Source organism: Polistes fuscatus, unplaced genomic scaffold (genome assembly GCF_010416935.1).
Source record: "Polistes fuscatus isolate 324 unplaced genomic scaffold, CU_Pfus_HIC Scaffold10, whole genome shotgun sequence".
NCBI lineage: Eukaryota > Metazoa > Arthropoda > Insecta > Hymenoptera > Vespidae > Polistes > Polistes fuscatus.
In genome coordinates, this window is record NW_025112998.1 from 6,227,641 (window position 1) to 6,248,375 (window position 20,735).

A 20,735-nucleotide genomic window follows, 5' to 3' on the forward strand; every position below is an offset into this window, starting at 1 on the left:
TTATCAATTGTAATACCTTTCTTATTAACGTTGATTTTTGCATTATCAATGTTATCTTCATTGTCGACCGTCGATACATTATTAACAATATTACTTTGTTTTAATTGTCTACTGTTATATACCAAATAACCCTTCTTCATTCTTTCAATTTTATCAGTTTGTGCTGCAGCCGATAATTCGGAATCATCGAACGATTCTTCGTATGCATTAGAAAACGTCGATCTTTTGTTCAATTTGTTTGCCCTTTTCTTATCTTTCCTTTTTATCTCGGATGAAAAATTTCCAGCCGATTTGTTGGATTCTTTTCTCAACTGACGCGATGCATTTATTTCGGAATTGCACGAACAACAGAAGCCCTATTAATTAAGAAGATGGAGTGAATTTTTCACAATCTAATTACGCAAAATATATAATACAATTTTATAATTATTATCCTATCTCTAACGTATCGACTACTAATATCAGTAATACAAATTCGATAATTTACAAAAGTTACGAAAAATGACTTAAATCTGATTTAAGGATTCATACCTGACTAAAAGGAATAGAATTTCCATTTTCATATGTAAGACCGCAAGTAGGATTTTCTAAGCCATCGTTACATCCCGTATAATTAACTTGTTGATAGTTAATAATCTGCTCCTTTGCTTCGGCATTAACAACCTTTTTTTATAGAGGGAAAAAAAATATCACAAAGTATTTTTACGATTTGATTATAGATCAAAACCTCTCATAAATTATCTTTTTTTCTTAACTCATCGACAAAATCAACTACATAAACGACGAAATAATGCTTAGAAATTTGTTAAAATCGAATATTTAATTACAATAAGTATTAAAATATTTTTCAATGGACCAAAGCCGATTATTATCCTTACCCTTTCAAATTTCAAGCCATACAGCTGTAATACCGACTCCTGACGTACTTTAATGACATAGGGATTCTGCAATCGTGACTTCTGCATTGTAATCGGATCTAAAGCATGACTGACTACTATGTACTCTTCCTCTGTTCTAGTCTAACGTAATTAAAAGTTACAACTTTATTAGTATAACTAAAATAACGTCTTATATATCCTATTTCATTAAAATAAAATTATTGACTTAAAGTTAAACATTTGAACAAATTTTGAACAAATTATGAACAATCCACATTGCTATAGAGACCCTCGATATTAAAGTAATACCTTTCCAATATTATGTAATTTTAACGTGATGAGCAATTTTTGACGACAATTTCGAATTTCTTCATGATCTAATGTCTCCAAATATTCGATTAACGTTTCATTGTTATTAATATTTATTTTTTCGCGTTCTTCGAATCTAAATAAAAATGATACGATAATATAATCACGAATTCAATTGTAGTTTAAGAATTAAAGACAGATTTTTTATTCGTTACGTTTTTTCGGATAATCCGGGACAAGGAACTAAAATCGCTCTGATCTCAATCGAGGGTTCTCGATCAATCGGAAATCTTTGTTGATATCGAAATCGTTTATAATAGGATTCACGTTCTGATACTCGAAATTGGCAATTAGGATTTTCGGAAGGATGCAAGTATGGAATAGTATAATCATCGATCGATGATCCATACGAACGAAATTCTAACAAGGTAGTGTAAGGACTCATTATATTGAAGATCACCTAAGTTATTATAAAATGATCGTGTGAATAAATAATCAAAATATATTGCATATATTTTGCGAAGAAATGTTCATGATCTTACCTGTATCATTATCCAGATAATACTAAACGAGTATTGAATTGGCCTAAGTGGCATTGTAAAATATCAGGTGGAACTTTTCGATCGATTATCGAATTCATCTCCAAAATGAAATGTTAACGATAAGTCCGTCGAGACTTAGAATTTTCAATAGAGAAATTTTGAACATGTGAGTGTTCCGTTAGAAAAATGTTTGAATTTTAAGAGGCTAGAACGAATTATCCAAATCAAAATTTGTTCTCGTAGATATTAACTCTTGCAGATATTAATTAAATAAAATATCTCGCGTATATAAAAATTGTTTCTTTTTTTTATGAAAATAATATTTTAAAGAATCTCAGAATTAGCTTTCTTATTTTAGTTTAGAAATGAATCGCTTTTATATCAAAATTCGTTGTAATAGATATTCTTTTGAGAATCTCGTTCGATAATCGAAATAAAATATCGTTATACATTTTAATCGAATGTTTTTGATATGAGTCTCTAGATGGCGAACCAGCAACTCGAAACGATTTTCCGCATATCTGCTGAATTTCTTACAGCTATAACACAGTAAATCACCTTAAAAAACAAATATCGTCTATCGAAGTCGCATCAAAAAAAAAAAGGAAGGAACTTATGGGACAATCTAATATACTTTTAAAATGATATTTAAAAAAGAAACACTAATATATAAATCATATTTATTTGCATTATGAGTTATCAGCCATTTATCTTTACAACGGTGTTTCAGTAATGCGAAAACATGCTTTCGATTTGAATATTAGAGTTTGAAGTGGGCCGAATCCCGTGCACGAAAACTAATTCTACTAACTTACGGTTAAAGACGATCGAAATACTAATGTGTCTCCTATGTATATATATATATATTTATATACTTTATTTCTTTTTAATGAATTTTATTTACTTTTTCTTTTTTTTTCTTTCTTTTTTGTTGAAATTCATTCCTGAATTCGTCGCACGACTATCGGACCGTCGTATTTGTTTAAGGAATGCTTAAGAATATCACAGATCGCGATTCTTGCGTCAAAGCGCCAAAAAGTTGCAAAGACACGGTTATTTGAAGATAATAATACGCGCTTTGTTTCTTCTTCATGTCTATGATAATTTGAATACATGGCGGAAAAAGTATCGAAGGAATATTTTGCTCATTCTCGAAAGATTCATGTTCTTTTAACAAGATTTTGTGAAAAAAGCAAGAGCAATTTTACAAGAGCGATGATTCAAATCAATTGATTATTCGTGAACGTAGAGGTACACTATCTTTCATAGAATCGATTAAGTATTTTAACAATATGGCGTGTAATATCTGATTATTGAATTCTATTCTTTGCTTTGATAAAGTGCATATTTTTTATTTATTTTGATTTATCTATGCACCCAAAGTATTCAAGAAATATTGCTGTTACGAAGTTTAATCTTGCATTTTTTTGTTCTTAGTATATATTCATGTATGTATATAAAGTACGATAGTATAATTTTATGTATTTTTTGAGAAACGCAAGTTTAAGAAAAATTTTAATTGTTCTATGAATTATTGCTAGATACGTGTAAATAAGCAAGTATAAAATATAATAGATAGAAAATGAATGATACGTGTATTATAATGGAAAATACTTTCGATCTTCTGTATTAGGGATTCAAACAGTTTTAGGCGTTTCAAACTCGTAGATTATAGTTGAATGAATACTTAAACGTTAAATAATTTTCATCTTCTTTCAAATTTCACAATTATTTAATGATTATTTAAGATTGTGCACCTCTAGGTTTATTATTATGATACATTATAATACGTGCATAATGTTATTTTAGCAACAATAAACATACGAACCAAGAACTGGATATTTTATAATAACGCTTTACATAGTAATTATTATTTACAATTGATCGTGGACTAATGAAAACGAAGACAATCGGTGCTGAAAAAGAACTAAATTATTCGTTATCTTATAATATCATGCCTGATAGATCTAGTTTCTTCAATCTATGATTAAACATGAAATAATTATATCCAAGGATATCTCTTGTCGACGGCTTTAATGATTTACGAATCACTTTCGAAACCGCTCAAGAATTAATTTATAGCAATTGTTTTATTTTTGCGCAACCAAAAATTCTTGGCTTTTAATGTGTCAGTGTTTTTCAAACTATCTATATACATAAGTATAAAATAAATTTTTAGTTAAGTATATTGTTAATGAATATAAACTTTTTAGACTCTAAAAACAATCAAAGATTACTAGATTTGTTATGTTTCAAAAACATAATATTTGAAGTAAACTTTCTCTTGTATATAATTTGTATATTTATATATATATATGTATATTGAATATATATTTATGTAAAATATACTTCTTACAGAGCATAGTTATAAGAGACAAAGTTTGAAAAACATTGTTTTACGCAACTATTTTCTCAATTATACAAATATAGCGTAGAATATGCTCTAATAGAATTTGTCGATGGCCAAGTAGAAACACATCATTCTTACGTGCCTACAAAACTGCAATCTGAACGAACAAAATTAGCTTCTAATTTTCTCATCTTTTCTTGCGCGTTAACAATTCACACATACACGCACGCATGCAAACACACACACACACACTGTCCTTTTTGTACATATATATTTCTATTTTCCTTCCCTTTCTCTTTTTATTTCATATCTCTTTTATCATCAAATAATTTGATTGCTTTCACTCTCTCTATTAGGCTATAATTACATAGGTGTTCAATACGTTGCGTTTTACACGTCGCTTTTTTTCCACTGAAGTGGGATCTTGACCTAATGAATGTTTAATAGGTTTTTCACACCCTATATTCGATAGTTGTAACTTTAAATATTTTTCTTTCTACATTTTTTTTTTATCTTTAAAGAATCAATATTAGTTCATTAATAGAATTGAGGCATTTTGTTTTTTCTTTAGTTAGAGTATCATTCAAAAAATATAGGCCTATGATTTTGCTATGTTATCAAATCGATATTAAACATTGAGTTATATTCAACATTACCAGATTGAAAAAGAGAAAGAATTGGATACTACTGGGAAAAAGTAGTAGCGATAAGTAGTTATTAAAATTATGTTAGATTAGAAACGTGACGACTTATCATAAAGCCCCATAAAGTTCCATGACACTAGTGACGTAGCATAGAGTGGCAGTGAAGGATAATGTGACGTCTTGTTATATCCCTAGCGATGGATTTCTCACGGTAACGCTGATCGCATCGCGAGCACATTCTTTTTTTTTCCATGTATATGTGATAAATGACATTTCGTAAAAGTGTCAAAGAAAGATTCTATTAAATAGTTCGGTGGAAAAAATGTGACGTGTAACATGCATTGTATCAAACGCTCGTGTATGCGATCGTAGCCTCATAACTTAAAATCCTAAAGCGCCGTAAATGGAGAGATAACATCGATGGCATTTTAAACACCCTTAATACGACACAACGTAACGCCATTTGTAATTTACTAAACAAGCATATCAATTCTCATTGTCTCGATCGTTCCACGATCTTGAGAATTTCGTCGATGATGTCTCCTAATCGAATTATTGCGCTAAAATAATTAGGAATATATATATATATATATATATAAGTCGTTTGAAATAGTTAGCAATGAATTATGTAATATTAAAGTAGAAACGATACTCACCCGAATCGATGGATTTCGATGGGGGAACATTTCGACGATTCTCAAGAGTCTATAGACAAAAAAAAGACAAACTACTTTGCCGAAAAAGCTTCTTCCTTCAAAAGCTTTTGTTTTCTTTTTTTTTCTTGCGTTTCTTTTCCTTTTTTTATTTTTTTATATTTTTATTTTTATTTATTTGTGTTATACCAAATGACGTGTGGTCTCTTGAAAAAAGGCGTGCTTCGTTGAGCCGAGTCCATACCGCTGACGTAATCTCATAATTATCATGGCGTCCATAATTATCATTACCAAAGCCCGATTGTCACCAAGTGGTGCACTTACTCACCGGATTCATTTTAGCTCCGATCGGACAGCGAAATGCTTCCGCAAACGCATATGAATTCATCATTATACCGTTGACCCTAAAAGTAGTTATCTAATAAATGCAAGTTATAGGATTGAGCATTTTGAGAAGAGCTGCACTAATTGAAAGTCTGATTTGTACTACTCGTATAACATGATTTGAACTTTGAACGCTGCAGAATGTTCATATCTTTTCAAATAAAAATAAGAAAAATATAGAATACCTTTCGGGTTGAGGAGTATGATAATCAAGTTCAACGGAGAGGATATAGGCCTCGGCAGTCATGTTAGAACAATAAGTCTGTAAAAATATGATTAATTAAAGGTTGAAGCCTTTAATTTGTAATTAGTATGAGTGAACAAACCTGGGCGGCGCTTATGAAAAAAAGTTGGCTCGGTCGAAGACCTTCCAAACCAGGAAGACTTCGATCTTTTCCGTTGGTTAAAGTATGCCAAGTTTTATGAGAAATTTGCAAGGCCCCAATATCGGCAACATTTTCATTCCTCGTTACATTCCAATCAAACTAAAAAGCAAGAAGACAAAGGAGAGAATTGTATATATTTGTTTAGCGAGTGTAAAGTTTGATCGCGTATTTTTATCGAAGATAAAGAAAAATGTATAAAATCGATACCTGAACAGCAACGTCGTTTCCATAAAACTGAACTTTACGCCAAAAACTTCTGGCATAAAGCTTAGCGACACATTCGATCCTAGCCTCGAGTCGTTTCCAAGATTCCGTAGTGATCCATAGCCATTGATCGACGTTTAGATCAGGATCGAGAGGCAAGCGACGACGATGGAGATCGAAGGCATGAAGTATTTCATGGGCGATTACCGATCCAAGAGTAGCATGAGCAGCATAAGCTGGTCCACCGTCCCAAGACCATGCCCAGGAAGTCATCATGGCCAATGGAATTCCTAAGATAAACAAAATAATATTGAAATTTTATAATAAATCCTTTTCTATAATACAATCTTGTAATATATTCCGAATTGATTCAAATAATAATGACATTTCGTAAAAGATTATTTATTAAGAAACATACCAATCGTATTCGTCGATGATTCGTAATAAGCATTCACTGTGTAAGGATGACGACATCTGTGAAAATTGGATATTATTAATGTTTTATTTTCTTTTTACTTTTGGCATGACTTTCATTTATATTTCAATGTATAGAATATAAAAAGTAAAGGATACCCTTAAAGTAATACGTAACAAATGTTTCAAATAAAAATTGCCAAGTTTTAAGAAGGAAATGAAATATTTATTGCAGCTATTTCTAGAAATCGCTGTGGCCAAATTACTAAAGAAATAACAGTTTTTTCGAACAGAAATAGATATTTTAAGTGCAATAAAAATTGTGAAAAATATCAATATAAATCCAACGGTAAGCTATACGGTGTAACTTTTCATTCATATTTCATCGAGTTAAGGCACCTTAAAGATTAACAATGTTTGCCAAAATACACAGTACAGTATTAGCTACTAATATGTAACTGTAACTGTAACTGTAACTGCAACTGCAACTGCAACTGCAACTATAACTGTAACTGTAAATGTGATTGCGTACCTGTACCATGTGGCCATAACTGTGACTGGTGCCGTGTATTGTGACAAACATTTTTAATCTTTAGGACGCTTTAGCTCGATGAAATATTGATAAAAATGTATACTCTAGGTGCTCGTGGATTTTTTATTGATATTTCATACATTTTTATTGCGCTTTAAACATTGATTTTCGTTTGAAAAAATACAATCGATCTTACATTTCAAAATCATAATATTATGTAATGAATTATTAATAAATAAAAATAGTCTTACTTTGCGGTGACGTTTCTTCGTAAAACCTTGTCATCTACGGTACGAATTTGTTTGAACCTATGAAGTACCATAGAGAAAAAGTCGTCAGGATCGATCACAACCTAAAATACAAAATAATAAAATAAAAAAAACGAACAAAAATGTAATTAAATGTCATTGGAAGTTGAATTAAAAAGAATTTGTGAAAAATAATGTTATCCTTACCTCAGCCATATCACGAGCCAATAATGTATCGTTATGAAAACCAGGCCACACGTGAAATCTTCCTTGCAATGTTCTAAGCTTAAGCAATGCTTGCGTTCTCGTTTCTTCATCGAGCCAAGGCTTTACTAAAATTCGTTCTGCGACAGTTTCCTTAACTCTTTCGAATAATCCACTAACCTATCAAATCCATAAAACGAATTTACTAGAATTTATATAAAAAATCGCTGTGCTGTTATCTTGACTCTCCCCTTTTACTCCCGTCAAATAGAAAAAAGAGAATAAAAATATAATAGAAATCTAATGATCGATCTTACTCTATTCGCTAAAGTCTCCAAATATTGTAAACTGTATTGCTGAACGTATAGAGCTCCGACGATCTCTCCAAAAATGTTTTTTGTCAATTTGTAACAGGAATTGTCCCAATCCTTACTGGCAGTCACGTTGACGATATCGTGCAAGGTATCAGCAGCGTAAAGCAGCAACAATCCATTATGTATAATCCTTTAAAATCAAAATAACACACAATTCGAAGCGGTGGCTGATGAAAACGAAATAGATTGCACATCAGCATAGATATGCGGGATATTTATGAAAAGAGTATAGATCGTAGCAGCGAGATCTCATGATCAATAATTCGGAAAGAGAGTGAATCTTGTGCATTTATAATGTTCATTAGGCATTAAAGACGTGTAACATTGTCAGTGACGATATTTCATCGAAAGGGGATAATAACTTGGACGTCGCAGTAGTGCACAGCTGGGCAGGAAAGCGCGAATGAATTAGTACCATCGATTTTTCCCTTTACTGCGGCATAATTCTTGCGAACGCATACGACGTGTTTGGAGGAGAGATTTAGTTACGTGATACAAGTTTGATCTCAAGAGACCTACCTATGTGCCTCAAACAGATCGCAAAAAATTCACATTTTATTTAATTAATATATTCATAATGTAGAACTTTTAATCAATTTTATTTTTCAAGTAGCATTTTTTTTATATTTATTTTAATATTTAACACGCACATTAATTTCATTAATATTAATTAATATTTTGACAAGAGTTATCGAAAGTTCAACCCGTAATCCCTAAAATTTCTACGCGTGTATGTTTTTTTTTCTTATTGTATATTAATTGTATATTAATTTATCGGACATAAGAAGAAAGATTAATCGATTAGTTATTTCATTACAAATGACATATCGCAATATTACTAGTTGAAATTATACTTGCAGTAATTATATGGAAAATAATGTTTATTTAACTATTTAAATATATATGTATTTTAGAGAGAACATAGAGAGACCGAGGGAGAGAGATAAAATGAGCTTGATTATGACAGTTTGTAACACTGTTAACCTTGTTAGCATATCCACACTTTGTGGAATGCACACTCGAGTGATTATCGTGCTAGCAGTTACATTTGGCTCGCGTTCCAAATGTCGAAACTACGTGTATACTATGTATGTACGTCCCTTCTGGCCATCGAAATGATCCTCAACTGCCAAAGGACAACACTATTGTTTCCAGCCAAACGTATTCGCTAATATTCCATAGATTTTTTCGCGATGATGGATGAGCAGAAGAATATAAGTCAAATTTTTATCCTTAATAATATAATCGTTTAAAAAAAAAAAGAATTGTAAGTAATATTTTAATTTTCGATTATTTATTCATAGTAAAACGAATAAGTATCGATAATTTATTTGATTCGATTTCTTTGAAATACGATGCATTTTCTTTGGCAAATTTTTCTTCAGATTTTACGTGTTTTCTTTATCACTCGATGCGAGTTTCAAAGAAATTCAAGATTCCGATGAAAAGAAGAAGGCATTGGCACGCGTCGACGATTATTTTCGCTTCGGTTCGTTTTCGGCCAAAGCTTTCGATAGCTCCAGTTATTTCGCGAAAAAGAACGAAATCTCTAGCAGAATTTTTATCCAACGCTTTGATCGAGAGAACGTAATCTGCTTTTCGAAACATAATCGTGAAAGACGTTTTCTTACTTCTTTTTTTATTTCTTTAAAAGACGTTCCTTTTACCCACTTTTCGGCCATAAATCTTTAATATTTCCAAAAGTTTGCTACGAACAAAATTCGACGAAATGAAACTTTTTAAAGCTTCCTTTCAGCGTCTTTTTCTTTTTCAACGAATCTTTTAAAATATTTTTATAAATTCATCTTTAAACAGTACATAATATATAGGCAGCGAAGCCTGTAATTATTTTCTTTTCAAATTTTTCGCGACACAATTTATTTCAATGGTTATCGAAAGGAAGAAAAATTTGCAATCAATTATCCTTATTCTCTTCTTCTTTCGCCCACGAGTTTTCTACTTTTATATCAATGATGTGTATTCAATAACGACACCTCTCACTCTCGTCATTTGATTTGTTTCATTAACGGGGCTAACGAAGGAAAGAATATTATGCCATTAAATTAGTTCTAATAAATGCAATAATTCTTTACTTTAATCAATATTGTATAATGAATTTCCCTTAGCATTTTTTAATCGCATTGTTAAGGCAAGCGTACCTTTAGATTCCAAAGAAATCGATTAAACAATCGAGTTACCGCGGAATTGTTATACAAGACGGCCTGTTTAACATTTCTATTGTTATCGAAATTATTAATAATTAAAACAAATAATTGTTTAACATAGTTTGATTTGCCCATTATTCCCATTATATTTTTATATATGTACTCACCGTCTCGAAAATCTGTTGAGTAATTTTCCAAGGCTACGAAAGTAACGGGGAGCGGTAACGTAAACGTAGATCATTTGATCGTCGGTGTTAAATCGTCGATCGCGATCTAACGTTTTGTTGCGATTAAATAAATCGGCAGTGGCAGCGCCTAACGTGGCATTCAACAGCGTCCCCCACCTTATCTAACCGAGGATCGGCAAATCATATCATATTTATTATTTTTATTCCTAGATTATATCATTTGTCTTGAAAAGGAAATGATTAAAATCGTATTTAAAAAGGTCAGGTCGTATCAAAATGAATCACTTTAAAATGGATCCTACCAAAAGGAAATTAAAATATAATAGATCTTATCAAACAAAATAATATAGAAATGGATCGTATCAAAACATATCATTCTTATTCCGATACTTAGAAGTAAATTGGATAGAAAAAAAGAATAAAATAAAATTATCCCTATTTAGAGCATATCAATTTCTATACTCACATAACCAAAACTTTCCTGAAGATAAGTCATGTTGAAAGGAACGTAAACTCTTTGATCGACGTCCACCCAATTGTATAGGTCCTTGTGCTTCGGATAAATCTGGATTGAAATTGACAAAATGTCGAGTGAATAACGATAAGATTTATATGTAATCTGCGATCAACTTTTAAATTGACATATATTGGTCTATGGTAAAAAATAAATAAAATGATAGAATGCGAAATAAAACTAGCAAATTAATAATGTTAGCACGAACCTTACTGAGTGACAAACAAAATTGCAACAATAAATCCGTCTCAGAGGAACGTTCTTTTGGACTCATCGTCTTCGGCAGCATTCCTTCGACGATCTTTTGAAGTCTGCGCGATCTTCGTTCCTCTCTCTTATTCTGTAAAGTCAAAATGATGACATTCTTAGAAGATCTCATGGGAATAAAGAAATAAAAAGAGAGAGATGACTACCGACGAAGAAAATCTTGAAAATCTTGAAAATCTCTCGTTCGGAAATTCAGTAGAACTCGTGCCCGATAGTTTACTTTCAGAGTACGTTAAGGATCGATAAATTTCTTCGATACGCGACATATATATAAGTATACATATTCATAGATACAGCTAGTAAGAAGATACTTATTCCGTAAAGGTAGAATATATGCATAGATACGGTAAATGCATCCTATCGCGTATCGATGCGACTTTACATCGAGAAAGATTGGAAAAATTGTAATTGATTAAAATTTCTGCTTGGAGAATTCATTTTTGTAATTGTTCATTCGATCGATCGATAGTTCGATCAACCTCAAATATATTTCTTTTTAATGTTTTATCGCCTATCGAATCTTCTGTATCTACCCCTTCGTTTCTTTCTTTTAGTAAATAAAGCAAATCGTTGGGATTGCTTTCTTTCTCTCTCTCTTTCTCCCTCCCTGTCCATTCTGAAGTGCTATCGAGGTTCGAATGGTATGGTAACTAAAGCAATATCCGCTAGTTCGTGGTTTATTCGAGACGAGGAATAGGACAAAAATAAAGGAGATAAAGATAGAAAGAGTTAGGAAGTGAATTTGTCGTCGACGAACGAATATTGAGAGAAGTAAGTGATAAAAGGAAAAATACAAAATGGAAAATAAAAAGTGAATTAAATGTGAAAAGAAATCATTTTTAAATCGTCCCTTAAGACGATCAAAATCTTTTGTAAAACTGCTATCGTTACTTTGAAAAAATGTTGTATTTAAAGAAATGCATCGAAAAAATCCATTACTATGAATAATAACGAAGCTACGCGCGCGAATATATATCAGATAAATGAAAAATATAAATCAATTAAATCTTTTTTTTATAGTTAGTATGGAATAGTATTCTTATTTGTGTATGCAAATTAATTATCTACTTTAGATCTATGATAAATTAAACTAAAGTTCTTTCTCGGACAAACGATGTAATTTTGTTAAGATATTTCACGTTTTTTAATTGATTTTAATTTTGCTATTTTATAAGATAAAAATAAAAAAAAGAATTGGTTCGAACGTCGAAGAATGGGGAACGTGGAAGAAGTAAACGCGATAGTAAAATACTTTTTACGATTAAGTCGCGCGTATTTCGGGCAGAAAGGTGTTATTTCAACGACGAATAAAATGCTTCCCTCGACGGTACTACTAGAACCACCGAGAGGAATAATACTGACCCTCGGAGGAAAAAGTAGAAAAATGAGACATAAAGAGAAAGGATTTCAGCGTTATCCGTAGAATCAATTCGATTGATATTTCGTATATTTTGTAAGAAATCAAAAATACACTTATATATATATAGAGAGCAATCTGCAACTATTCATAAAAGTTATTTCGAGAACCTATTCGAGCCCTCCTAGACAAATATTAAATCTAAAATACAATCTAATTTCGAAAGAAGAAATATACTCTTTTGTCGTAAAATCTGAAATAAATGAAAATAAATATAATAAAAAGTATTTAAATAGATAAAAGGAAAAAGAGAAAGAAAGAAGATACTACTTTAAAAATAAAGTCCCTTTATCGACTTTGCTTTTTGATATACGAGTGTGTACCATGAGTACATATACTATATGAAGGAGGAAAAGAAAGATGAAAAAGGATGGTAAAAAAGAAATAGGTAGAGAACATCGATTCGATTTCAGTTATAGTCCTTTAGGCGATGCGAAACGTATTTCGAGGCTTAGCCAAGATCCTACCGAGCATGCAAATGAGTTAAGCGAAGGAATCAATTCGATTTGTCCTTAATGCTCTACTACATTTTCTCTCTTTCTCTCTCTCTCTATCTATCTATCTATCTCTTTTTCTCTAATCTATCTCCTTGTCGACGCTTCCTCTCGTACCACCTTTTGATGTCGGTTAATTAAACTCTTTGGATAAAATAAGTTCTTCCAATCTCCCATTAGATTTATATACGGTGTACTAAAATGTTGCTTCCAGACAAATTTGTGATATAAAGTTTGTGGTTAATTAACGTCAGTAAGAAACGATCTTGACGAATCGCTAGCCTTGCGCTATCGTTTTCGTTCGAAATTAATTACTTTGAAAAACGGGAAAGAAAAAGAGAGATCATTATAGAATACAGTAATAAAAATAATTTTCTTAAATTATAGTATTTTTGTTCTCTTCATTTTGTAGAATATAAAATAGAATAACAAATGTTAACGTCATACTTATGTTGACTTAAAAGAATCAAATTTTGCAAGCATTTTAAATGGAAGCTTCGTATCCGGGTAATAAATAATAATCAGTAAAATATATATAGATAAAAATATTCGATACATTCAACGATTTATATTAAGACTAACATACACTCATATATCATTTATATATATATATATATATTTTATTACATTTGAGAGTTGAGAAATGATTTAAAGCAGGTTAGCATATCTACCAATTGGAAGCTCGATAAATTGACAAAGCAAACACTGAACTTAAATTGTGCCAGCGTCGGTATGTTCCCAAGCTGACCTAGAAAATATCAAGCAATTAACGAACTAATTAACTAACTAACCGTACTATAAATAAAAAAGCAGCGTGATACACATAACGATAGTTGAAACTAAAGGAGTAGAAACCTGCTGAGCTTTTCTCGAACCGTATTACGCGACGATGTTCCTATCGTATTGTTTGATTTTCTCTTAACATAAGTATTTTCAACAGTTTGCTATTCAATTTATTTCAAGAGCACTACTTTTTCAAAAGTTAACGAGTAAAAATAGTTGAGGAGTTTTACTCTAGTAGTGTACTCGGTCTTAAAAAGTTTATAAATAACACATCTGATTAATTATAGGAAAATTATTCAAAGTTACTATTCAAAATAAACGGCTCATTTATAAAAATGTCTTTATTTCGTGTCTATCTCGAAAATTGCTGTCTTTTTTATTATAAATATTGTCAAGAGTATAAAGTATGCGAAAGATAAGAAAGTAAATGGATTTTGTATTATAAAGATGGCTGTGCATGCATAAACAATGTTACGTCTACTTTTAAGCATAAAACGAATGAGGAGAAAAATGGGAAAAAGGGAAAAAAAAAATATAGGATCTTCGTAAGAAAGAAGAAGAAAAAGCACGTAAAGATAAAAGCATCGGCCTGTGCGATGCTGAACTTGTGATTTCATAGAATAAAATGAAAGATAGAGAGAAAGAGAGAGAAAGAGAGCGACGAAAACTTATTGCATGCTTTGTTTTCGCGACGAAAAGATATCAGCGTTTGCCGATGAAAAATATCTGGCGCGACGAAAACGTATTTTAAATATAATTTTTTGTATATTTTTTGTTCATTCTCTACTCGTTGGGTGGCAGTATGTTAAATTAATCGAAAGGTATAAAAATACAGAGAAAAATTGAATAGATACTTAAAATCATTGTAATGTCTATCGATGAGAAATGGTAGGTGGAAAAAGGATGGGGGTGTAAGTTAGAAGAAGGGCATAAAATCAAATCTCGACGGATCTCATTTTATAAAAGCGAAGACGAAAGAAGAGAAATGCGAGAGAAATAAAATTGTAGAGAAGGGTGGAGAGAAAAAAGGAAGATGGATAAAAGAGGGCTGGTAGGAAGGTAAAAGGAATAGGAAGAGAAAAGTGGAACTTGGAGAAATGGCTGCCGTTTGCGTAGTGGTCTTTACGATCGCTTAATGCAGATAGAGAGTTGGTTACGGAACTTGTAGACGCAAAGCCGAGTGCTCCGAGTTGCTTTTGACGTCAAACAAATGCAATAAACATCTTCGCGCCCAAAAAAAAAATAAACGAACAATAGAAAGAAAAGGTACAGATTTGGCATCGCTTAGCCGTACATTTCTAATGGCGTTTTTTTATAATAATTTTTATCGCGTTTCTACAATATGGCAGCTCTATTTAAAAAAAAAATTTCTTTACTTTATTTTATTCCATAAATCATATAGAATTAATTTTGTTATATCCTTTAAAAAATTCATAACACGGTTTTGCTATTCTTTTTTTTTTCTTTTTTTTTTCTTTTTTAAAGAGGAAGTAAAATTAAATTTTGGGAAATGTGTCCAAATATTTGAGTGACGCGCGTTATACATTTTAGTATACGTTCTAGTTCGAAACACGAACATAAGCGTCGTCAATGAATGTTCTCGTATTCTTTTTAAAAGCCGTATGCGTATTTCACTCAGGAAAAATATGTCAAGGGTCATATAAAACGCATATAGACGAGTCGATTCGTTACTTTTCTCTTTCTTCGATTCCTTTTTCTCTTTCATTTAGATTTCTAGTATATACACGCAAATATACTACTTTGTGAAATGACTAGCGACCAAACCCTAGGATCGACCCATAGTTTTGATAATGGACGGTTCGCTTAGGAAAAAGGAGTCGAGATGATAAGATGAGATAAGAATCGTAGAATTTTCTTGATAATTATTCTGCTACTTCTCGTTCTTCTTGTTCTTCTTGTGGATTTTGTAGGGAAATCGATGTTCGAAAGATTAGACCGCATATCTTGGTTCCATTTTGATCGGACTAACAAGGACAGAGATGTCATGTGGGTCAAGAGCTCACTCGCAAAGTATTCGTTCCGTTCGTAGGACAATTTCGAGTCGTATGCAAATTTCCAACGGGAAAATGAAAAAGTGTTGGTAACTCGGAGAGAATAGTGCGTCGAAGCGGCTTACCGTAACCATCCCGAAGCGAAAACTCTAATTGCCTAGGACGTCGCCCGTTCTTCGTCCAAGTGTCGAAAATGTCGATTCGAAAACACCACCGACGTTGTCGACGCGCACGCAAACAGAAAAACGAGACCAAACAAAAACAGAATTCTAAATGTTTCGACTCGCTAAAATCTTCCACAGAGAGAATTAAATTACTCGCCCGTTGTTTTTCATTTCGTTTCATTTACATTTTTAGCCAAATTATTATTAGATCCTTTATTATTTTGTTTTACAGAGAAAGAGATACATCATTTATATAATTTAGTCAATTTTATATTTGAATTTCAATTTAACGATTAATAATTGGTGTTCCCAGTGAAGCCACTCGAACCCGTAAAATGGCATAATATTTACTCAAATTATTAATATTTGAAAGACCTTTGATATCATCTTTTATTAAAAATCTAAACTATTTTTAAGTTTAACTTTGCAAGTATTTACATACTCGTATATGCAAATAATGAAACGAAAAAATTTTGGAGAAATGTAAATTACATACAAAAATATACTTTTCATAAATTATTTCTCAACAACTTTGTACAAACATTCAATATAAATACTAACTGCATTTATACGAAACAAATTTTCTTACCTTTATCATCATGTACGCTTGACTTTCTTCGTGAACCGATCTTTTTCTTCTTCTCTCATACATCGACACAGTCTTACGCCATTTTGGTATATCTTCCTGTAAAAATTATGAAATAATAATAAGAAAAAGTATTTCAAAAGTAAATTTCTTTATTAAAAAAAAAGAAGACAATATAACGAGTTATTAAAAAAGACACACACAAGGATATTAGAATACGGAAAAGAGATATTTATAAAAGTTTGAATCGGATGCAAAGAATGGTATACTTTTTCGTCACTTTTGTTAATCGCATAAATATTGAACCAATTAAAAAGTCAGTTAAAAACACGCATGGCAAATTTCGTATCGAGTTATATAAATATGAAGAGATTATATGTGTATAAGTGTGTGTCTACGTGAGAGATAGGAAAGTTCATACAGCAAAGCTTTCACACCATAAATAAGCTCGCTTACGTGGGTACTTAAAATGGCGAGGATTTCGCATCGCACAGACTCGGCCACCGTAGCAAACATCCTCGTCGACATTTAATTAAATGATAAAAAATGTTTATCTGTAGAAGAAATATTAGAGAGAGCAAAAAAGTTAAATCCGAACGAAGCAGCTAGATTTTTCTCCTTTTCTAACATTTTCTCACCTTTTTCCGGACTCTAATTATTATGTCCCTCTCTTTTTTTTTCTCTCTCTAGAAACATATTCGAAACAAAAAATAATCAAACAATTTCAATTGATCGTGCGATTGCTATGTATATTTGCATACGCGTATAAAGTACAAATCAACTATGACATTATATAATCAATTTCTACGTTTATTAAATATAGTTATTCATCCTTTTCTCTCTCTCTTTCTGGAATTATTTAATTCTAACGTTTGTAAAATCAATTTCGAGATTAAATCTATTTTATTGTTAAACTAATTTCCAAAATTTAATTAGCTTTATACTAAAATGTAGCTTGTGCATGATTTTGCCAATATTCTCGATAAAAGCACATTTAATATTTTCTTCTTATCTATTTCTTACTTTATATTTCCAATTTGTTTTCTAATTTTCACGCGAAGATTTTGTCGAAATCCTACATATTAAAGGTATAATTGGAGAAAATTTGTTGGAAAAGAAACGGGCAAACAAAATGGAAGACGGCACAGGGTCAACTAGTAAAGCATAAAATGGAAAATTAGAAAGATACTTCGACGGTGTCGCCGACAGCTTTTGGATATCCGCCAGTCTACTGAAACTACTCTTTTTTAAAAGAGAAAGAGAGAGAGAGAAAACTTGATTCTTGGCTCGATCTTCTGTCTCCTACAATTTTATAGCTGTATGTACCGGGTGGTTCCTATAAATTCTTACAAATTGTCTTAGTATTTTAGTTGTTGGTAATTTTACCTGACGATAAATAGGATCTTCTTTATCTAATTTCCTTAATAAAATATAAAAATTTGATGAAAAACACGTATCGCGCATTTCGTTCGGTCTTCGATCTGATACTTCGTTGGATGAACATTTTCAAGCCTTTAACGGTAACATAAATTACATTTTTTTGTTTTGCGTGTTTTTCTTTTCATTTATTTGATATAAATTTTCCATTTGATGGATATTCGTAAAATCAAATGCAAAGGTATCGATATCATTTATGCATACGTGACGAGACAGTCACGCATCGAGGCACCGGATTTGAATCCGAGCTGATGCGAGCTTCTTGCCAACCAATGCGACGACGATATTGAATTCGTGGCTCGGACATTATTGAACATATGGTTCCTGCCGAGATTGAAATGCATACGCGCAGTGGTAGCAATGTTAGTGTACGAATGCTCTGATATCGATATCACTATGCGATGACCATTATTACATAGTATATGCCGAGTATTAAACCTTCAATTTATTCATATTAGCTCAACTTATAATGAATTTAAGCGATATTCATTTTCCTACAAAATAAATAAATCCAAATAAATTATAAACTAATAAACGCGTGGTATTATAGAATATATGAAGAAAATTTAATAATAAAGCTAATTTAATCGTTTCAATTCCACGTTCGTCTATCCTTCTTTGATACGTCTTACGCCATCTCGCTTTTCGTCACTGGCTAAACTGCTGTTTTAAAGTGGCTCTTTAACGAGCTTAGCTATTGAAGAGGGTTCTCTCTCTCCTATGCTTGCTTCGAGCTCGTATCACAATTACAGGAACACCCTGAAGAGACAAAGGACTCGAGCGTGTCGAGTATGAGTTATGCTGTCTTCCCTTCGTCTCGCACACCCACACAAACGTCTTGCTTTATGCTCTCGGCAAGGTGTAAGTCCCTTTAACAGCCGCCTTACGAGTGTCTCTACGTGTCTGTCACGCGCAAACAGCAATGCAAAGAACGCGCAGAACCTCGCACGTTTAGGCATTCCAGTCGTACGTGCATATATATCACAGAGATAAAGATAGTAGATGGATTAGATCGCTTATTATAGTATATTATGATAAATGATTTCATTACTTCTAATGAATCCATTCACTTATAACGAATAAAGAAAAGTCATTTTTTTATTTTCAATTACACGATAATAATTAATTCAACTGTTATTATAATAAAGACATTGTCCATTAATTTGATCCGCAACTTACGATCTATTAAACCTAATAACAATTGTAATCATTTAATATCTATTTTACTCGCTTATAATAAAATAGAATAAAGAATGTTATTATCGCAGACATAAACGTTATCAATTAGGCGTCATTGCGTAAATTTATCATTTGACTCCCCTTGGAACGAAAGATTTAATAAAAAAAGAATATACCGTAGGTTCGTAAGATATTTAATGCAGCAAAATGTTGAAGGTCAAGGTAAAAAAGTTATAGTAAAGAGGATCGTTTGGTACGAACGATTCCAAAACTGTGAACACGAATGTTACGAGCAAACGTCATCGTTATTCCCTTCTCGAAACGTAAACTGGGCAAACGACTCTACTCGAAAATTTTCTCGTGTAATTATCTGACCGTCGTATAACCACTATTAACCTTCTTCCCTTTTAAAGGGCTCGTTTATCTACTTAAAGATCCAACCCTGGTGCCAGGTGCTTTAATCGTTAACAAAACCACGATGTGCCTCTTAACAACCAGCTGGCATGCGATCACAATTATTTACTTTGATGAATTATCATTTTAATTGGATGAAAAGTTACTTTTAAAATGCAGTAGGACCTTCATTAATCAGCGTAATCGGGGAACAAACGGTAACAACGATTTAACGTTAACGCGTGGCCAGGAATTAATTGTCGGTGTTTTTAAATGGGATAATAAATCGACGAATCGTATATTACATTTTCGAAAAAAAAAAAAGAAAAATTTAAATAGAGTACTAAAACGTTTAAGTACTTTTCAAAGTATTATTTCGCAAGGATTGCTCGTTTAGTAGGAATTCTTTTGTAATGCGATATCGATTTATCGCAACTACTTGTATCGAGTATTAATGATAGCTAATAGACCGTGCAGAGCGACGTAACTCACCAGATTTTCCATAAAGATGGCATCTTCTTGATACTTGGTGGGGAGATCCAGAAAAACGGAGGATCTAGAATGATCGTAAAGATCGACGTCTACGTACAAATCAAAGAGGGGCGCACCGTTCACTCGAAGAAGAGCCGAGACCAATGGAGTTATATCAACCGGAACGACACTCTTCGGTGGTAAATAACCACCGAGTTCTCGAAGAAGATCGTAAACTGAAAAAAGAGACAAAACTTTCTATAATAATAATAATAATAATTAGAACAAATTCGCTGAATATTTGGTAATACATCGGTATGACGAAAAACGATAGCAGATGTGCCGAATATTTCCGAATATCGTTGAAAAAAAGAAAAGAAATTATAAAAAAATTCATCGATCTGTTCTGCTTTCTCTCTCTCTCTCTCTAAACTCGTTCACGGTCGAACGAATTTTTTCTAATGTAGAAAAAGAACCACGTGGCTTCGAGTGATTTCAATCTCGCGAAAGAATCGCGTTGGCTTCTACCTTTCCCTAAAATAG

General features: G+C 32.0%; 1 protein-coding gene and 1 long non-coding RNA gene across 2 annotated transcripts in view; both read right to left on the minus strand.

Annotated features, from left to right (window-relative positions):
- Positions 1-259: 259 nt before the first annotated feature.
- On the minus strand, positions 260-600 carry LOC122526038. The gene is made up of 2 exons (XR_006305941.1): positions 532-600; positions 260-356 (listed from the first exon to the last, which is right to left on the minus strand). It is a non-coding gene; the product is annotated as an uncharacterized LOC122526038 (long non-coding RNA).
- Positions 601-2,392: 1,792 nt separating this feature from the next.
- LOC122525918 (neprilysin-like) overlaps positions 2,393-20,735 on the minus strand; it is a 41,909-nt gene continuing 23,566 nt past the window's right edge. The window contains exons 5-18 of the mRNA XM_043648956.1: positions 20,214-20,428; positions 16,716-16,811; positions 11,198-11,329; positions 10,942-11,040; positions 10,455-10,636; positions 8,066-8,252; positions 7,752-7,928; positions 7,548-7,648; positions 6,769-6,824; positions 6,354-6,640; positions 6,087-6,245; positions 5,946-6,022; positions 5,380-5,780; positions 2,393-5,283 (exon numbers count right to left, since the gene is read on the minus strand). Coding sequence (XP_043504891.1) covers positions 5,681-5,780; positions 5,946-6,022; positions 6,087-6,245; positions 6,354-6,640; positions 6,769-6,824; positions 7,548-7,648; positions 7,752-7,928; positions 8,066-8,252; positions 10,455-10,636; positions 10,942-11,040; positions 11,198-11,329; positions 16,716-16,811; positions 20,214-20,428 — 1,868 coding nt within the window. The 3' untranslated portion in view covers positions 2,393-5,283; positions 5,380-5,680. The remainder of the gene's footprint in view (positions 5,284-5,379; positions 5,781-5,945; positions 6,023-6,086; positions 6,246-6,353; positions 6,641-6,768; positions 6,825-7,547; positions 7,649-7,751; positions 7,929-8,065; positions 8,253-10,454; positions 10,637-10,941; positions 11,041-11,197; positions 11,330-16,715; positions 16,812-20,213; positions 20,429-20,735) is intronic.